The sequence below is a fragment of the Aquarana catesbeiana genome, linkage group LG03 (assembly GCF_042186555.1).
Source record: "Aquarana catesbeiana isolate 2022-GZ linkage group LG03, ASM4218655v1, whole genome shotgun sequence".
NCBI classification, from domain to species: Eukaryota; Metazoa; Chordata; class Amphibia; order Anura; family Ranidae; genus Aquarana; species Aquarana catesbeiana.
The window spans coordinates 650161994-650183347 of record NC_133326.1 but is presented as its reverse complement, the minus strand read 5'-3'; the positions used below and the strand labels follow the sequence as shown (position 1 = coordinate 650183347).

The following is a 21354-nucleotide window of genomic DNA, read 5'->3' as shown; positions in this document are numbered from 1 at the left end:
AAACAAAAAAAAGTAATCTTTCCCCTACAAAGAAAAATGGTTGGCGTTCTGCTTGTCCATATAATAATAGAATATGGTGGGTATAATAAAATCTCTAAAATATTATTGTACAGCCATTCAGCTTGGTTTCTTGGCTCAGGGTTAGCTGATAATATGCAAGGTGACTCCTGACACAAGGGAACCTGTGCTTTTACCAATACAGAAACAGAATGTTATATTTACCTTCCCTTTGTTCTCCTACCACTGTGCTCTGCCAGAAGTGAAGAAAGAAAGCCCTGCTTCGAGCTTTGGGCTGCTGTCTCTTCTCCTTGTACCTATGTGACAGCGCTGGGCCAATCACCAAACAGCAGCACTCGTATGAGTGCAGTAGGTTAATTAATGTTGTGATTAAAGGTACAAGTTGGGTAGAAAACCTCCTAAAATTTTAATTTTTCTTTTTGACACACCAATAGGAGGACAAAAAAAGAGCATCTACAGCGATGGATGAGACCCCCCGGGGCAGTTGGGCTTCTAGTATATTTGACCTGAAGAACTCTTCTCCAGATCCAATACTGCCAGGTTTACTGGAGAGGACACCACCAGAAGAGGTGGACAGGATGAACGATGAGCAGCGTAGAGAGAACCGACACCATCACATCCTCGCTCTCTATCCATCTCCCGATGAGGTGACACTGACCGTAATATCAGTAACTTCCTGGTACCCATTTCCTGAGTGTCTTATTACCCCTGTAATATCTTATTACAGTAACCCGGCTCCTGAGTGTCTTATTACCCCAGTAATATCTTATTACAGTATCCCAACTCCTGAGTGTCTTGTTACCTCTGTAATATCTTATTACAGTAACCCGGCTCCTGAGTGTCTTATTACCCCTGTAATATCTTATTACAGTATCCCAACTCCTGAGTGTCTTATTACCCCTGTAATATCTTATTACAGTAACCCAGCTCCTGAGTGTCTTATTACCCCTGTAATATCTTATTACAGTAACCCAGCTCCTGAGTGTCTTATTACCCCTGTAATATCTTATTACAAAAACCCAGCTCCTGAGTGTCTTATTACTCCTGTAATATCTTATTACAGTAACCGGCTCCTGAGTGTCTTATTACCCCTGTAATATCTTATTACAGTAACCCAACTCCTGAGTGTCTTATTACCCCTGTAATATCTTATTACAGTAACCCAGCTCCTGAGTGTCTTATTCCCCCTGTAATATCTTATTACAGTAACCCGGCTCCTGAGTGTCTTATTACCCCTGTAATATCTTATTACAGTAACCCAGCTCCTGAGTGTCTTATTACCCCTGTAATATCTTATTACAGTAACCCAGCTCCTGAGTGTCTTATTACCCCTGTAATATCTTATTACAGTAACCCGGCTCCTGAGTGTCTTATTACCCCTGTAATATCTTATTACAGTAACCCAGCTCCTGAGTGTCTTATTACCCCTGTAATATCTTATTACAGTAACCCAGCTCCTGAGTGTCTTATTACCCCTGTAATATCTTATTACAGTAACCCGGCTCCTGAGTGTCTTATTACCCCTGTAATATCTTATTACAGTAACCCAGCTCCTGAGTGTCTTATTACCCCTGTAATATCTTATTACAGTAACCCAGCTCCTGAGTGTCTTATTACCCCTGTAATATCTTATTACAGTAACCCGGCTCCTGAGTGTCTTATTACCCCTGTAATATCTTATTACAGTAACCCAGCTCCTGAGTGTCTTATTACCCCTGTAATATCTTATTACAGTAACCCAGCTCCTGAGTGTCTTATTACCCCTGTAATATCTTATTACAGTAACTCAGCTCCTGAGTGTCTTATTACCCCTGTAATATCTTATTACAGTAACCCAGCTCCTGAGTGTTCTATTATCCCTGTAATATCTTATTACAGTAACTCAGCTCCTGAGTGTCTTATTACCCCTGTAATATCTTAGTACTGTAACCCAGCTACTTTTTCCTCTATAGTCATGAGTTCTCTTTTGCCATAGGATGAAGCTGTGGAAAGATCCACCGTTCCTGAGGTGCCCAAAGAGCACTTTGGTCAGAGGATCCTGGTGAAGTGCATATCACTCAAGTAAGCTTTGCTTTGGTTGTACAGAATAATCTCTGCGCTATGGAGGATCAAAACATTCCAAAAGAAATGAATACTTCTATCTATTTACAAAAAACAGTAATACCATGTATGTGTTATCTCTCACTGCTGCCATCATAAAAAATATACAAACAAAAGTACTCAAAGTGTATGCGAATTCTCACTCCAAAGTAGCGCTGTGATTTATACTCTATTATAGGCTTTCACCCATAATAACCAAAAAGTCCATAAATAAAGTCCACCAAAAGAGTGCAAACTAAAAGTGTTGAACTCTTCTCCCATTGAGATAAATGTCAATCACACACCATGTACACTCACCAAATTACAATGCCGCCCACTCTCATGGTTGGCATAAAATGCTTTTAAGAATATCCAGCCGTTCAGTTATAGAATGTCACCAAGTATCTCCCCAGGATTCATAAATGGCCATTATGTGAAACAAGCAAAGATATCCTCTAATGGTACAGTCAGTGGTGATCCGCCCCTTTAATCCATGTGCCTGGCCCCTAATCTACATGCAGGGCGCCGGATGCATGGATTCCAATGGGGATTTTTTTTGTTTTAAGCACATGATTAAAGCCTGAGGCTCTAATCGGCTTCAAAGAAAGGGTGGACTCGGCGCGCAGAGCACTTCCTTTCTGATCACTTTCCTGATTCTACCTCCTGGCCAATAAGGAAGGGGATCCTGAGACCCGATTGGCCAGGGAGTCTCAGGACCCATTTCCTAATCGGCCAGGAGGAGAAGCATTGCAGTCCTAGCCCTCTCTGTACCTCTTCTGGAAGAGGGGGTTCTCTGTGATCTGCCTCCGCAGCTCATTCTTTATCCCCCAGAAGTCTCCATCCAGGAACCGTGACAGGGAAGTGGGTCTGATGCCGGTGTGATCGACGGCCCCTCTGTCCATGGCGATGAAGGAAGGAGGTGAGATGGAGACTGGACTCTTCTGTGGGAAACATTGCCTCCTCTGCACTGCTTTCAGATCTGTTCGGCCCCGGCTGTTCCCCCCCCCCCCGCCCCCGTTTCCTAAGTGGTGGGGGGGGTTCATCGCTGCCTTCCCTTCTGTCTATCACGTGGGGGGGGGGGGGTTGGTGTATCGCCGCCTTCCTGTCCGTCTCCCACCGGGGGGGTGGCACCCCCCCCCCCCCAAAAAAAATATTGAGCTCCGGCCACTTTCCTGTCCATCGAGTAGGGGGGGGGGGGGGGGGATTGGTTTATCACTGCCTTCCCGTCCGTCTTCCACCCAATATATTGAGCACCAGCCGCTACTGGGTACAGTAACTGAATGCACTAAAATTAAAATTTATTTTGGTTACTGTACCATTGGAGGATAACTTTCCTTTTTTCACATGATAATGGCCATTATCATAGGGAGAGTGAACCCGCAAGGTGGTGTTATTGACATTTATCTCAACGGGAGAAGAGTTCAACACTTTTATTCTGCACTATTTTGGTGGCCTTTATTTCTGGACTTTTTGGATACTATGGGTGAAAGCCTATAATAGTGTATAAATCACAGCGCTACTTTGGAGTGCCATTGTTTTGGTTGTTGCTTTTTCCGTCTCTCCCTTAGTTGACCCTGCCAGAATGATTTTTTTCTTTAAATTGATTTTCTTTTAATTATTTTCATATGCTGAGATGTGGACAAAGAGATATTTGATCTGCCTTGTGGTGTTTTACAGGAACTAAATTCTCAAGAATAATACAACCTGCCCTTAAACATCTGAAAAGTGCATCAATATCTCCTAATAACACCACTGCAGTTGTAAAACTCTCCTTTGCCAAAAATATCTTCTTTATATAAATGAGGTGATAGTTCATGCTTTAGGCTGCAATAAATATCCAGAGGCAATCAGAAATTTGTAGTGTATGGTTGCAAATTGCTGGACGATTTTTTTCAGAAGTAACATAAGCATGCCTTTTCCTTTTTTTGTGTCTCCCGCAATCATCAAGAAATTTAATGTGTGCCAAAGCCACTTTTTTTTTTTTTTTTTGTTCTTTCTTGACCATGATGAAGTAGTAGTAGAGCTGCACAATTCTGGATAAAGTGAGAATCACAATTTTTTTGCTTAGAGTAAGGCTACTTTCACACTGGGGAGCTTTACAGGCGTTTTATCGCTAAATATAGTGCCTGCAAAGCGCCTCTCCTGTAACTCCAGTGTGAAAGCCCAGGTGCTTTCACACTGGAGCGGTGCGCTTGCGGGATGTTAAAAAAAGTCGCTTTGCGGATGCTATTAACTCCTTCATCGGCTGCTAGCGGGTGTTTAAAGCGCCCCACTAGTGGCCAAAACGCGCCGCTAAAACGACGATAGAGCGACGCTATTTATTTTTTTACCGCCGACGCCCCCCCCGTGTGGAGGTGCCCTAAAGATCATGATTCTGAACCTTTTTATTTTAAAGATTTACAACCCCTGAACATTCGGTTATCAAACATGATGGCAATAAAATAAGGGATAATACTCTTTGCTTCCATCAAATTTTAAAGAAATTGATGAAAAATAATGTAATGTGTAAAGAAATGAAAAAAATGACCATTAAGCTATATTAGGGTTTTGTTTTTTGTTTTTTTGTACTAGCCGATACCAATTACGGATACCTAAGGCAACTTTTTTTGTTTACACTTCAGCTGTCAGCAGTGGTACAAAGCATTGAAAAGTTATTTTACAAATGAAATAAATTAATTTTTTTTTCATTCAAGAGTGTGGTGTCACCACCCAATGTCACCACCTTGTCCAATCACAGAACACTTTGCATTTTTTCAGAAGGCACACAATATTCTCTGAATGGTGCCCGTGCTGAGCGGGCAACCTACTGTGTTTACAATACATCAGGCCGACCAATCAGCACGTGAACCGGAAGCAAGTGGACCCAGCTGGATCAATGTGCTTATGTAAAAATATGCCATGCTTAGATTTCTGCTTTAAAATATTAAGTGCATTCTCATTATTGAAATTGAATTCATTCTCTCTTTCAGGTTTGAAATAGAAATTGAGCCAATATTTTGTGTTATGGCCCTTTATGATGCCAAAGAAAAGAAAAAAGTAAGTGATAGCAGCGTAGAATACAGAGGATGATGCACGGAGGGGCTGATTTACTAAAGGCAATTGGACTGTGCACTTTGCAAGTGCAGTTGCACTCTGCAAGGGCATTTGCTCCAGAGCTTTTTAAATGAGGTGAAGCTTAACTTTGGGTATAATTCGCAATCACATGCAAAAGAAATAACAAAAACATTTTTTTGCTTGCACATGATCGGATGATGGAAGTCAGCACAACTGCCTCACATTTACAAAGTGGTTCTAAAGGCAAAAGGTTTTTTCTGCCTTAATGCAAATGCATTAAGGTAAAAGACCTGCATGCAGCTTTCCCCAAAGATCCCTCCCTTATACTTATATGAGCCTGATCTTGATCCAGCCATGTGCACCAGAGCGGAGGCTCTCTCTCTTCTCATTTGCTCAGACACAGCAGCGGGAGCCATTGGCTCCTACTGCTGTCGATCACAGGAGGTGAGGAGTTAGCGGCTCTCTGTGTGTCTCTGGAGCGATTATGCACGAGTGCCCCGAGAGTAAGTGGCTTGCTATGGAGGCACTCAGTGGGGGGGGGGGGGGGGGGGGCAAGAAGAGGGACCCGAGAAGAGAAGGATCTGGGCTACTCTGTGCAAAACCACTGTACAGAGCAGGTAAGTATGATATTTTTGTTATTTTTTTTAAATATATAATTCTCCTATAAAATTACTTTAGCTTTGGAGCAAATGCCCTTGCCGAATGTAACTGCACTTGCAAAGTTTACAATCATTTGGACTTTATAATCGGCCTCGGAGTGTAGACTGTAGTGCTGAAACAATCATTCTAAATTGAGTGCTGAGTTGCTGCCCTGTGTATTTTTTTCTGTTTTTTAGCTCTTAAAAGTTCTCCTTGTTGGTAAAGTTTAAATGACATGCTTATTACAAGGGTAATTTGTCAGTGTGCACAGGGTGTAGGCTTAACTGGGTTGGGTAATTATGGATTTAGCTGGAGTTTATGTTCATTGGTGTTGGTATAACAGAGATTTTGTAATGCATGCAGCAAACTTGTTTCTTTCTAATATATTAAAGGGGGTGAAAAACCTACTTTAGTGTAGCAGCCCCCCAGAGCCCCCCTTTTACTTACCTGAACCCTGTATTTCCAGTGCTGGAGATAAGCCCACCCGCTCCAGGCAGTGCCTCGGGTCCTGATTGGATAGATTGATAGCAGCGCAGCCATTGGCTCCCGCTGCTGTCAATCAAATCCAATGACATGGGGGGCGGGGCAGAGTCCTGCTGTCTGTGTCAATGGATGCAGCAGCAGGACTCGGGAGTGCACCCGCACGGGTGTCCCCAGGGAAGCGCTACCCCGTGGTGGCACTCGATGCGGGGATGAGCCAGAAGCACAGTGGAGGGACCCCAGAAGAGGAGGTTTGGGGCCACTCTGTGCAAAACCCTTGCACAGAGGAGGTAAGTATGACATATTTGTTATTTTTATTTTTTTTAAACCAAAGCTTTACTATCACTTTAAGGGACACAGAAACTCTTAAACCTTTTGGCTATACTGCTGCTTGCAGGAGGACTCTGGGAAGCAGAAAAGCTGTAGGCCAGCCTTAAAGCGGAAGTAAACCCATCCATAAAACAGTTTCATTTCTGGCATGTGCCGGAAATGGAACACTCCCATTGGTTGTGCTCTCAACCAAACTGTCAAACTATCCAATGGCTGGTGTCATAACTGATCACATGTGCAGCATCATGGCAGTTGTAGATTAAACAGAGGCAAAGATGGCAGCTTCCTTGGCTGAAAACGATAGGAGGGTTTACTTACACTTTAAATGACCTCTTCTTATACCAGCACCGCTTAATATTTGTTAGTGTCCTAGCAGGATTGACTTCTTTTCTCAGCTCTGATGATTTAAGACTTACCCTATTTTTTTTTTTCCAAGAGTTGTTTTCTCTTCCATTTAGATCTGTCTCTATGTAGCTACCGTTGGGTCTTTTTGTTTTCTTGTAGCTATGTAAATACAGTTGTCCTCAGTTTCAGCATTTGTTCTTACTATGACTGGACTGTGCTCGATCAGGCATCGTCTGTAAGTGACCCTCTGACATCGGGCTCATTATTTGAGCATTTTCAGACGGGATCCGGCTAAGCTGCAGAGCTCTTCCAGGCCCAGAGCTGCTAGCATTGCCTTTGCTCTGTCTCTGAATACTGACTTTTGTGAGCGAGCCATTTGGGTTGGGCATCAGGAGCTCCCTCATTTTTATTATTCACTTGACGCCAATGTTGGATCCTTTTTTTTCCACCAACTTGCCGTGGAAGGAGTTAATGTTGTGGGACTGAGAACCGGTGTTCTATTGATTGGTGCCCTCCATCGAAAAGTGCCCGTGCATGCGGAAGGGCACGCCAGCTGATTTCCCAATCAGCTGGCGTGACGTCACCCTAGCGCTTGCGCACATTGTAGGAGGCATTTTTCGACGGGAGATACCATTTGACGGCCACAATTGAAAGCTACGCAAACAGCGGAGGGAGACTGAAATTCTCAGATTGTGCCTTGCTGTTGGGGGCTGGTTTAAAGTGTGCTCCAGGGCGGGTTTTGTCTGTGTTGCAGGGCGGGTTTGGTGTGTTGAACGGCGGGTTTTGCCTGTGTCTTTCCCTTCAACACAGCCACAACCCGCCGTGCAACAGCAAGGCACAATCTGACAACTACAGTCTCCCTCCGCTGCATAGCTTTCAATAGTGCCCATCAAATGGTACCTCCTGTTGAAAAATGCCTCCTACGGTGAGCGCATACGCCATGGTGACGTCACGCCAGCTGATCAGGAAACCTGGAGTGCCCTTCCGTACTGTGCATGCGCGGGCACTTTTCACCGGAGGGCACTATTCGTTAGACACCGACACCAGTACGTTAGGGTAGTGTTGTGCACATGTGCAATCCACAGTCTCTTTTCAGCTGGGGCGGGGTCACATGAAAGTTGGGTCAGGTGTAGCTGGGCACCCCCCCCCCCCTTCCTCAGGGGAGGTTTTTAGTACAGTTGTGCATGCCTTTTTGTTACGGATTGCCCAGTTTGTCTATAACCCTAACCGCAGAGGTCGCAAACAAACTACCATACCTTCCCCTGCAGATTCAGTGCCTGTGGCCTTGGCTGCTTGTAAATTCTGTCTGATACAAAATTGCAGATATAGATATTTTTTGCATAGTTAAATTGGTCCTACGTTATGTTTTCTTAAATATTATAGAGCTGTATTAATTTGTTTTTGTAATATATGCCTAGAGATTTTATCATTAAAGGGTGTGTGTTTATGTGTAGTATTCACATATGTCTGTTTTAGGTGTTTTCCTGCAATGCAGCTAGTAAAGCGGACCTGCAGTCATTTTTTCATTTTTCCGTCTATTAAATCTTCTGCACTTGTTGTTTGAACTTTGGATAGTAAAACATTTTTTTCTGCCAGTAAATACCTTATACAGCCCACTTCCTGTTTCTTGTCTGATCATCAGCCTAGGCTTATGACATCATGCACCTCTCTCTCTCTCTCCTGAGAGTTTGCCAGGAAAGGTGGTGGTGGTGGTGGGGGGGGGGAGTCATAAGAGGGCCAATGGGAGCTGCAGAGCTGGAGGTGTATGTCTGTGTAAATCCAGGAAGTGAACAGGCAGCAGCTTCAGCCCACAGTTAAAATGGATGCAGCCAGACTGGGTGGAGGGAGATTTCTGCAGCATATTTGGCAAGTACAGAATCACAGTATATATAAAGTAATATGCAAAAGTGGTTGGAGGGAAGCTTCAGAATGGCAAAGATGTTTTTATTACAAATTATATGAGCAGACTGCAGTTCCTCTTTAAGAAGAATTCCAGGCGTGGTATATTTTTACATAATATTGGTCCAGCTTGGACCAATGTAACCTATTTACGATACCTAGCCCCTGGAAGCTGGAAATCCTTGAAATAGACACCACTACTCCAGTGATCTCCACTTGTTTCTGGGTCCCAAGCCAAGTGAATGACTTGGGTACTTGGAAACTCTGTCTGATACCATATTGTTAAAGCGGAGTTCCACCCAAAAATCGAACTTATACTTTTCCGGTACCTCCCCCCCTCTGGTGTCACATTTGGCACCTTTTAGTGGGGGGTGGGGGGCAGATACCCGTCTAATACAGGTAATTGCTCCCACCTTCGGCGATAGATCAACGCCATGTCCGGCCCTTCCTCCGTCCCCCTGCTGTCCTCTGGGAGACACACAGGTCCCAGAAGACAGCAGGGACCAGTCAGGACGCGCAGAGCGACTCACGCATACGCAGTAGGGAACCAGGCCGTGAAGCCGCAAGGCTGTACTTCCTGATACCCTTACTGAAGATGCCGGAGCCTCCACCCAGGAGCCGAGGGGCAGGTCGGCTTCGGGTGAGGACATCGCGGGCGCCCTGGACAGGGTAAGTGTCCTTACTTTAAAAGTCAGCAGCTGCAGTATTTGTAGCTGCTGACTTTTTTTTTTTTTTTTAACCGAACTCTGCTTTAAAGAATTCCAAGTATGGATATTTTTTTAATATGGTTACATAGGTCCTGCTTGGACCAATGTAACTATGCATATAGTATAACTGTAGGATCTCCCCCGACAGCTGGAAATCACTGTAATAGTGATTGGACGAGGTGACGAGTGTGATGTCACTGTCCCACCTCTCCTCCTTATGCAATCGGAGAACGATTTGCATTCATTGAGAAAATGCAAAGCAATCTCTTAATGGCGCCTTTGCAGTACCTGAAAGTTAGTGAAGATCACTGTAGTAGCAAGTTTAGAAGTACCCCAAGAGTGTTTTTATGCCTCCACGCCAGGTATGTACACTGCAAACAGAACTGGAACATGATCTCCTCCCTGTGACCAGATTTGATTCTCCTCTTATGCTGCAGCAAGATTTCCTGTTCCTCCTTGATGAGGCACTCATCAAGCATCAAGGCCCCTCATCAATCAAGGCACTCATCAATCATCAAGGAGGAACAGGAAATCTTGCTGCAGCAGAAGAGAAGAATCAAGTCATGTCATGGAGGTCATCATGTTCCAGCTCTGTTTGCAGTGTACATTCCTGGTGTGGACATTTGGCAGAAAGATTGTGTTAGCCGGGAGCATCTGGACCCGTAACAGTGGTCTTGGTGTTCCAGGACCAGTTTCACAAATGGGTTCACCAGAAGTGGACCTCCTGGCCTCCGGATCCAATAACAAACTGGACAAGCTTGTGTTCAGATCCAGGGATCGGCTGGCAGAAGCAGTGGATACACTAATGATCTATGTATTTGCTCCACTGTTGCTTCTTCCTCGACTGCTTCTCAAGATCAAAGAGGTAATAATGGAGATTCTCATAGCCCCAGACTGGCTCAGAGGAGCATTGTACTCTGACCTGGTAGGACTACTTGCTGATGCATTTTAGACCCCTCCAACACTGCTTGGATCTGCTGTCCCAAGGACCAATTTGCCATCCTGCTTCTGGGTTGATGGCTTTACCGACATAGTTGTGGAAGTCTAGGTTCCAAAGGGCAGAGGCAGGCCGGGTAGGGGGGAAGGAGCTGAGTTGTTATTTCTGCTAACCTGGAAGTGACGTGTAAAACGTCACTTCGGGGTCCTCCTGGCAGTGTCCCTGCCAGAATTGAATCGAAAGAATCAAATGCAGTGCGATCTGTACTACATTAGATTCAGTGGAGCACAGAGGAGACATCCAGGGTCTAATTAAAGAGATTCCGTCACCAAAAAAATCATCACATAGGGACTTTTTGTCCCCTATGTTACATAGTTACATAGTTACATAGTAGGTGAGGTTGAAAAAAGACACAAGTCCATCAAGTCCAACCTATGTGTGTGATTATGTGTCAGTATTGCATTGTATATCCCTGTATGTTGTGGTCATTCAGGTGCTTATCTAATAGTTTCTTGAAGCTATCAATGCTCCCCGCTGAGACCACCGCCTGTGGAAGGGATGGGGAAAAAAAAGTTACGGAAAAAATGTTTTACTTTAATTTTTTTAATTAAAAAAAAAAAAAAAAAATCAACACCCAAGCACATAAAATCCCCTCCTGTATATATTTTGAGGCACCCCCACGTATGCGCACGTAATAACGTAAACGCACGCGTTGGTGGCATCTATGCATGAAACCGGAGGTTGTAATACACTGTGAGAGCAGTATTTCTGGCACTAGACCTTCTCCGTAACACTAAGCTGACCACCTATAGGGGGCTTTTACAGTGTCACCTATGGAAAATATAGGGTATTGGAGTTTGTCGCCATTTCATGGGCGCACACAAGTTTAGGTTTTGACATGTCCGGTATCTAGTTACTCGGTGCAACCTCCTCTTTTATACTTTATTAAAACATTGGGTAATTCATTGCGTTTGTACACCCCCAAAATTAACTTTTTTGGTAACATTTTGCGATCTAAAAAAATGGAGCTACCACTGTTTTTTGTTCTCTAGAGTGTCTGCTTTCAGAAAATATATGAAGTTTTGGGGGTTTTGTGCAATCTTCAGGCCTAAAATGATTTAGTAAACATGTGCAAAAAAACACGGAAAAACCACTCTGGCAGCGAAAGGGTTGAGGCCTTGACCTTCTTTCCTAAGGAAACATTTTTGGATTGCTCATCACTTTCTAAGGCCCCTTTCACACTGGATCGTTTTGCAGGCGCTATTGCGCTAAAAATAGCGCCTGCAAACCGACCTGAAACAGCCGCTGCTGTGTCTCCAATGTGAAAGCCCGAGGGCTCTCACACTGGAGCGGTGTGCTGGCAGGAGGCTGGAAAAAAGTCCTGCTAGCAGCATCTTTGGAGCAGTGAAGGAGCGATGTATACGCCGCTGTTTCACTGCTCCTGCCCATTGAAATCAATGGGGCAGCGCGGCTATACCGCTGGCTAGCGGCCGAACACCGACGGTAAAGCGCCGCTAAAAATAGCGGCGTTTTACTGCCGACGCACCCACCGCCCCAGTGTGAAACCGGCCTTAATGACGATGTTGTCATTAAATATAGGATCCCAAATATATGATTATCCAAAACTATAAAAAAAATGTTTTGGATTTAGATACAGTTTTGTCCAATATGTCTATCCTCAAACTAAAATATACATATGTATTTGCTGCACATCACACATCCTGCGTGTCAGTATCGCATGAGTTCATCAGATCCTGATCAGTCGCAAACTGTTGACATTTTTTCAACATAGCATACAATTGTGTAACATTTATGTATTGCTGCATATGAAACTGTTTGCACAACTGTTTGTAAATGCCCTTTTAGTCTGAATTTGTATTTACATATTGGGGTTCATTCTGCAGGTATAAGTCCCAGCCTACAACACTCGATGCTGTCAGCTTCCTTGAAACTTGAACTTGAACTGGTTTTAGGGGGCAGCAACTGTCTCTCTCTCTCTCTCTCTCTCTCTCTCTCTCTCTCTCTCTCTCTCTCTCTTTCTCTCCCTCTCTCTCTCTCTCTCTCATATCAAATTTTCAGAACTTTACATCTGTGTTTTTTGCTTCCTAGATATCCGAAGCTTTCCACTTCGACCTGAATTCTGACACAGTGAAAAACATGCTGCGGGCACAAGGTGGACACCCAGCACCCTCCACCCTGGCAAGATCAGCCATCTTCTCCATCACATACCCATCTCCTGACATATATCTCGTCATCAAGGTGCTTTATCCACATCCATTGGGAGTGTCAGCGCCATGTTCTGCTGTCTGTGTGATATCCATAGTGTATTACATACCTAACATCGCTAGCTGTACAGATCTGGCCATACATAGTCGTGTTCATCAGGACTGGGAGTCTGTTTCTGATGCCCCTTGAAAAATACAGTTTGCCTCAATAGTTTTTAACCCATTTCTGGAAACTCCTTAAAATAAGCATGTCATCAACCTGGGCCACTCAATGCATTGGTCACCATCAGTGAAAACTATATGTCAAAATGATAAGTAGATACAGAAATAAAGTAGGCGAAAGTTTCATGGAAATCTTGTTTAATATTGTGACCAGCTATCACATTAAAGGATCAGTTCACCTTTGGAACATGTAATGTGTTCCAACATCCCCCCCCCCCCCCCATGATCCTCCCCTCCCTGTGACAGCGGCCGGTGGATCCTCTACCTGCACCTGCTGTCACAATTTGAAAACGGCAAAGCTGTACGGGGCTCCACCCACACGGCCGCATCATTCAATCACAATTTCCTATAAATGAATAGACTACAAGTACAGTGGGGCGAAAAAGTATTTGATCAGCCACCAATTGTGCAAGTTCTCCCACTTAAAAAGATGAGAGAGGCCTGTAATTGTCATCATAGGTATACCTCAACTATGAGAGACAAAATGTGGAAACAAATCCAGACAATCACATTGTCTGATTTTTGAAAGAATTTATTTGCAAATTATTGTGAAAAATAAGTATTTGGTCACCTACAAACAAGCAAGATTTCTGGCTCTCACAGACCTGTATCTTCTTCTTTAAGAGGCTCCTCTGTCCTCCACTCATTACCTGTATTAATGGCACCTGTTTGAACTTGTTATCAGTATAAAAGACACCTGTCCACAACCTCAAACAGTCACACTCCAAACTCCACTATGGTGAAGACCAAAGAGCTGTCTAAGACACCAGAAACAAAATTGTAGACCTGCACCAGGCTGGGAAGACTGAATCTGCAATAGGTAAGCAGCTTGGTGTGAAGAAATCAACTGTGGGAGCAATAATTAGAAAATGGAAGACATACAAGACCACTGATAATCTCCCTCGATCTGAGGCTCCACGCAAGATCTCACCCCGTGGGGTCAAAATGATCACAAGAACGGTGAGCAAAAATCCCAGAACCACACGGGGGGACCTAGTGAATGCCCTGCAGAGAGCTGGGACCAACGTAACAAAGGCTACCATCAGTAACACACTAGGGACTCAGATCCTGCAGTGCCAGACGTGTCCCCCTGCTTAAGCCAGTACATGGCCGGGCCCAGCATTTGGATGTTCCAAAAGAGGATTGAGAGAATGTCATATGGTCAGATGAAACCAAAGTAGAACTGTTTGGTAGAAACACAACTCGTCGTGTTTGGAGGAGAGAGAATGCTGAGTTGCAACCAAAGAACACCAAACCTACTGTGAAGCATGGGGGTGGCAACATCATGCTTTGGGGCTGTTGCTCTGCAAAGGAAACAGGATGACTGATCGGTGTACATGAAAGAATGAATGGAGCCATGTATCATGAGATTTTGAGTGCAAACCTCCTCCCATCAGCAAGGGCATTGAAGATGAAACGTGGCTGGGTCTTTCAGCATGACAATGATCCCAAACATACCACCCGGGCAATGAAGGAGTGGCTTCGTAAGAAGCATGTCAAGGTCCTGGAGTGGCTCAGCCAGTCTCCAGATCTCAACCCCATAGAAAAACTTTGGAGGAAGTTGAAAGTCCGGGTTGCCCAGCGACAGCCCCAAAACATCACTGCTCTAGAGGAGATCTGCATGGAGGAATGGGCCAACATACCAGCAACAGTGTGTGACAACCTTGTGAAGACCTACAGAAAACGTTTGACCTCTGTCATTGCCAACAAAGAATATATAACAAAGTATTGAAATGAACTTTTGATATTGACAAAATACTTATTTTCCACCATAATTTGCAAATAAATTCATTCAAAAACCAGACAATGTGATTGTCTGGATTTGTTTCCACATTTTGTCTCTCATAGTTGAGGTATACCTATGATGACAATTACAGGCCTCTCTCATCTTTTTAAGTGGGAAAACTTGCACAATTGGTGGCTGACTAAATACTTTTTTGCCCCACTGTACCATCAGCCATTGCGGCTGATGGTTTGTAGTTCTTAATGAACCGCAAAGGCGCTGGTGAGCATTCTCGTAGTTCATTGATCTTCCTGCTCTCAAGTAACTGCCTGTCTGTATCGGAGGTATGGGCAGACAGCTATCCTGAGAGTCTGCAGAAGTCTGCTGATCGTGCGTGCAGTGCTCTGCAGGCTCCTTAGGAAAAAAATGTGCACTTAATTTTTTTTCAAAAGGAGGACTTAGCCTTTAAAGGAGCATTAGAAACTTTTTGGAAGGCCGAGGAGAAGAGTGGTATTAAACGAGATGATATGGTCATGTCCTGTTAACAGTTTTTGAGAGCCGGGACTCACATCCACATGTTTCTCAAATTTGTATTCTAGATCTTATTAGCATTTTGTCACTTACAGCACCAGTAATAGTTACAATTTCTGACCACTAAAGGATTATCTGGTGGCTGGCCAGAGAAAGCCTGACTGTTTCTAACAATACCACTTTCCAGAGGGGTTCCCAAGGTACATTTAGAAAAAAAATTGTTATACGTGATTGGCCAGGCTTTGTGCTGCTCCTTGGTCTGATCTGTCAGATTAGAGAGTTATGCACAGAGCAGTATTACTGTGCATCCTTATATGTGTATGGGGACCCCGGGTATTTCTCCCAGTCAGGCTAAAGGTACTTAGGTAGAAAACAAGTTGTTTCCTCTTTTGTCAAGTTTATTTTGTGTTAAATTTGAAATGTAAGGGTATAGAATACACTGCCTACACTTTTATACAACAACTTGCACAGATGTGTTCCCTGGTGTAAACTACTTACAAATGGTTTGGGTCAACATTGTTAAAGGTGATTTCCAGATATGGATATCCATATGTGATTTCCAGGTATGGATATTTTATACATAGATTGGTACTGTTTGGATCAATGTAACAATGCATATACCATACCTTGCCAATCTCTCCGTAGACTTGAAATCACTGTAGTAGGCACCTCTACTGCAGTGATCTCCACTAGCTTCTGGGTCCTGTGCTGAGAAGCTGCCCTGCTGCTTACTGAAAATGTTTTTCCCTAAACGTCTTTCAGGGCAGCACCTGAGAGATTGGCTCCACCCACTAGGAAACAGGAAACACCAACTCCACCAAATTTTAAAAGGAGGCTTCTCCCCACAGCTTGTTGGTTTTTGTGTGTCCTCCGGCAAGGGCACGCCTAGTGGGAGTCAGGGTCTCTTAGGTGCTGTCCTGAGAGGCCATACTGCCTACCCCACCATACCTTTTTGCTTCCAGAGAGTCCGCCCCTCCCACGCCGCAGCAAGGGTAGCTGGTAAGTGGACTTCTTCTTCCTCTTCAGCTCAGAGAGAGCTTGACTGTTTCTGGGGCCACTCCTAGGCGGTGGCTGCCGTTCGCGGGGCTCCCCAGCATGTTTGGCGCTACAGGCCGCCGCCATCTTTTTGGTGGCAGAGTAGAGACTCGGCCGGCCGGAAATTAGGTATCCGACAAGGGGCGGCACCGGGGAACAGGCAGTGAGGTAGAAAGAAATCCTGGATAGCCGCACTCTGCTATAAGGACATCTTTATTTCAATAAAATCCAACAATACAGTCAATTGCAGAGACGTACAGGGTGGTAGACTGCTAATTGACTGTATTGTTGGATTTTATTGAAATAAAGATGTCCTTATCCCAGAGTGCGGCTATCCAGGATTTCTTTCTACCTCACTGCAAACCAGCAAAGCCAGCACCTGGAACCAGTTCTTACTAGGGCGGTGTCATTCCAGAGTGTTTGTGAGCTGCATTTCCTTTTTTCCTGTCTACTTACCGGGCGCAGCGTCATTTCCGCCAAAAATTGCACAGGGGGAGAGGGGAGGAGCGGTCCTGGTGCCTATATTCCGGTTCCGGTCTGGCGCAGCGGCGCTGATGGACTCCGGAACCGGTGTTCTAAGCCACAAACAACGCAACACCATGATGGACTCTGTGGCAGTGGCTAGTGAGACAGGCACAGACACCAGCAAGGCCCAGGTAAGAGAGTATGGGGGCTCTGCCCTGTATACTGTGGTGCCGCTCTCTTTCCATTTTTTCCCCCTGGTGGCTGGAGCCTGTCTGGGCACAGGGAGTTGGCTGTAGTACTACCTGTGCACCTGTGGTGAGCCCGTTAGGAGGCATGTTTGACTCACTGGGATGCTCTGGTGTTCTTTTTTTTTTTGTCGTTTTTTGGCAAGCTAAAAGCAAAAAGGGAAAAGGTGATGTTCCTTGTGTAAAACGAACTTTCCTGAGGGTTGGAAGAAGACTTTGTGTCAAATTTGCATTGACTCCTTAGTTAAGGAAGAAGCTTCTTCTGCATGCAGCAATTTAATTGCCTCCTTTAAGAAAGAGCTAGATGCTACTATCCAATCTTATCACTCTTCTCTTATAACACCATCCCTGAGTCAGCCAACTACCTCAGGATCCTCTCAGGATTCACAATTAATCCCAGTGGTGGAGGCTGAAGCTGGTCCTCCTACCCAAGGGGAGCATTCCCCCTCTCACTCCAGGGAAGAGGAGGAGGAAGGGGCAGAAGATGCACCTTCAAGATACAAACTGTCCTTAGAACAAGTAGACAGTCCATTGAAAGCAGTCTATGCAACATTGGGTTTAGGTGAAGAGAAGAAAGAATTATCGCAGCATGACTGAATGTACGCAGGGCTTAGTGAAACAAAAAGTCCCACTTTTCCCGTGCATTCAGTAATCTCTGAAGCCATCAAAAAGGAATGGGCAGATCCAGAGAAAAAACCTTTTTTCCCAAGAGCGCATAAATGATGCTTCCCTTCAGTGAAGACCCAGAGGCACTTTGGAACAAAGTTCCTAAATTGGACGCGGCATTTTCCCAAGTTTCCAGATCGACGACTTAGCATTCGAAGACATGGGAATATTAAAAGATCCTATAGACAAAAGGATGGATCAACAGCTTAAAAAGGCTTGGCAATCTCAAACCGGCTTTTGCTACTACCTGCGTTTCTAGAAACATGGAGTTCTTGCTAAGGCCCCTTTCACACGGGACGGATCCGTGTTGATCCGCCCCAACTAATTCAGCCAGGAGAGCCCTATGGCTGAAGACCTGGCCAGGAGACGCAGCGTCCAAAAGTAAATTGTGTGGAATCCCATTTATGGGAGGTCTCTTATTCAGTCCTGATCTAGATTCAGTTCTAGATAGGACAGCTGATAAAAAATAAATCTTTTCCTGTTAAGAAGAAAAAGCAGCCAGTCAAGTGGCTTTTTGACCTAAAAAAACTCAGGGACAAGGCAGTAAGCCCGAAGAGAAGGAATTGGTCGGCACAAAGGGGAAAAGGCAGAGGGAATGCACTTTTCCATCCTCCTGCGCCAAGCAATAAATCGCAATGACCTGTCATTGCCAGTGGAAGGTAGGCTTCAGAAATTCCTTCCTCATTGGGCAAGCATGACAGAAAACCCATTTATTCTAGACATGCTGGCCCAGGGATACAAAATAGAGCTTTCGGGTCTTCCTCCAGAAAGATACTTTGTAACAAAGGTGCCAAGGGACACAACAAAGGCCCTAGCCATGAAGAACCTGTTAGGGGATCTGATGCAATAGGGAGTTGTGATCCAGGTATCTCCAGAGGGTTTCTATTCCCATATTTCCCTGATAAAGAAATTGTCAGGAGGCTTTTGTCTCATTCTCAACTTAAAACTTTTAAACAGGTCAGTCCGATAGAGGAGATTCCGCATGGACTCTATCTTTTCGGTCAGAATAATATAAAGAGGGTTTTATATAAAAAAAGATTTATTGAAATTCACAATATCACTAAAAAGAATTATGCATATTAGAAAATGTATACCAAATTATACAAAATCACTAAAAACACTGGTGTAAGTGTAACAATCACATCAAAACAAATCAAAATCATATCAAAACAAAAAACATATATAAAAAAACACAAATTTTGATTTTGATTTGTTTTGATGTGATTGTTACACCGTGTTGTTTGCCTACTTATAGCAGCTGTTAAATTTATTCATTTATGTACTATGTTACTTAATGTGTTTAATTTTTGATTCTATTGTACAGTGTGATCCTGTTCCATGACTTGCCCCTGATGAAGGGACGTTTTTATAGTCTCGAAACACATCGGGTCGTCTGGACAACTGTCATGCATTATTACCACTTACGCCAGTGTTTTTAGTGATTTTGTATCATTTTGTATAAATTTTCTAATATGCATAATTCTTTTTAATGATATTGTGAATTTCAATAAATCTTTTTTTATATAATTGTGTTTTTCTGTGGTTGCTGTTAAAGTCCCATATACTCGGGGGTACCCTCTTTATATTGTATTTGAGGGATGTTGGCAACCCTTATGGTCCAGTTGGATGTTCATTACTCTTTAGTTCTTTTTGGTCAGAAATCTCTTAATCAAGGGATTCTTCATGGCATCAATCGATCTAAGAGATGCGTACCTGCATATAGCCTCTCAGTCTCAAAAGTTCATCAGGCTGGCAATAAATATAGGGAAGGAGGTGCTGCATCTACAGTCCCTTTCGGTCTTTCATCCGCCCCACACATTTTTACAACAGTAATGACAGAAGCTCTTGCTCTTTTCTGTCTGCAAGGAATTTCGGTAATCCCTTACCTGGACAACCTCCTCTTTTTTGCCCCTTCCAGAGAAATATTGCAGGTAGACCTGGCCAAGGCCGCAATCATTTGGAAGCCTTGGGCTGGATTGTGAACCTTCAAAAATCACATTTCAATCCAGCTCAGCAAGTTCAGTTTCTAGGTTATCAAATAGATTCTGTAGAACAAAGGTTTTTTTCTTCCAGAAGAAAAGAAAAACAAAGTCATGAGTGTAGTAGCCAGGCTACAAACAAACCAGAAGATATCAATCAGAAAGGTTATGTCAGCCAGAGGCTTAACTCTATGGTGCACAAGGTCTACAAAAGATCTCAGGCTAGAGCCCATAGCAGCTAATTAAAGAAAGTCATACGCTTGGGCGGGCATACACATGTATATACAGTATGTGTGTGTGTGTGTATGTATGTGTGTGTGTGTATGTGTGTGTATATATATATATATATATATATATATATATATATATATATATATATATATATATATATTATAAAATATTGTTACATAGTGCAGATCCCCCCTTACATCAGGGTCCCCAGAGAGCCTCCCCTAACAGGATCCTCAGAGCCTCCCTACTTACATTAGGATCCCCAGAGAGCCCCCCCCCCCCCTTACATCAGGGTCCCCAGAGAGCCTCCCCCCGTACATCAGGGTCCCCAGGGAGCTCCCCCCCGTACATCAGGGTCCCCAGGGAGCTCCCCCCCTACATCAGGGTCCCCAGGGAGCTCCCCCCCTACATCAGGGTCCCCAGAGAGCTCCCCCTTACATCAGGGTCCCCAGGGAGCTCCCCCTTACATTAGGGTCCCCAGGGAGCTCCCCCTTACATTAGGGTCCCCAGGGAGCTCCCCCTTACATTAGGGTCCCCAGGGAGCTCCCCCTTACATTAGGGTCTCCAGAGAGCCTGCCTTTGCATCAGAGTCTCCAGAGAGCCACCCCTCTTACATCAGGGTCCCCAAAGAGCCCCTTCCTTACATCCGGGTTCCCAGAGAGCCCCTTCTTACATCAGGGTCCCCAGAGAGCCCCTTCTTACATCAGGGTCCCCAGAGAGCCCCTTCCTTACATCAGGGTCCCCAGAGAGCCCCTTCCTTACATCAGGGTCCCCAGAGAGCCCCCTCCTTACATCAGGGTCCCCAGAGAGCCCCTTCCTTACATCAGGGTCCCCAGAGAGCCCCTTCCTTACATCAGGGTCCCCAGAGAGCCCCTTCCTTACATCAGGGTCCCCAGAGAGCCCTTTCCTTACATCAGGGTCCCCAGAGAGTCTTCCTTACATCAGAGACCCCCCCCCTTACTTCAGGGTCCCCAGAGGGCCCCCCTTACTTCAGGGTCCCCAGAGGGCCCCCCCCTTATATCAGGGTCCCCAGAGAGCCCCGCCTTACATCAGGGTCCCCAGAGGGCCCCCCCTTACATCAAGGTCCCCAGAGGCCCCACCTTACTTTAGGGTCCCCAGAGAGCCCTGCTTACATCAGGGTCCCCAGACGGCCCCCCTTACTTCAGGGCCCCCCAGAGAGCCCCTTCCTTACATCAGGGTCCCCAGAGAGCCCCTTCCTTACATCAGGGTCCCCAGAGAGCCCCTTCCTTACATCAGGGTCACCAGAGAGTCTCCCCTTACATCAGAGACCCCCCCTCTTACTTCAGGGTCCCCAGAGGGCCCCCCCTTATATCGGGGTCCCCAGAGAGCCCCCCTTTACATCAGGGTCCCCAGAGAGCCTCCCCTTACATCAGGGTCCCCAGAGGGCCCCCCCTTACATCAAGGTCCCCCGAGGCCCCACCTTACTTTAGGTCCCCAGAGAGCCCCCCTTACATCAGGGTCCCCAGACGGCCCCCCTTACTTCAGGGCCCCCAGTGAGCCCCCGCTTACATCAGGGTCCCCAG

The 21354-nt window shown here is 45.0% G+C and overlaps 1 protein-coding gene across 7 annotated transcripts in view; it reads left to right on the top strand.

Annotated features, from left to right (window-relative positions):
- The window catches only part of DOCK6 (dedicator of cytokinesis 6), a 299047-nt gene that overhangs the window by 95224 nt on the left and 182469 nt on the right, over positions 1–21354 (top strand). For all 7 annotated transcript variants that reach the window (XM_073622622.1, XM_073622618.1, XM_073622617.1 and 4 more), the window contains exons 6-9: positions 453–665; positions 1994–2079; positions 5067–5133; positions 12598–12747. In XM_073622622.1, the coding sequence (XP_073478723.1) occupies positions 453–665; positions 1994–2079; positions 5067–5133; positions 12598–12747 (516 nt within the window). The remainder of the gene's footprint in view (positions 1–452; positions 666–1993; positions 2080–5066; positions 5134–12597; positions 12748–21354) is intronic.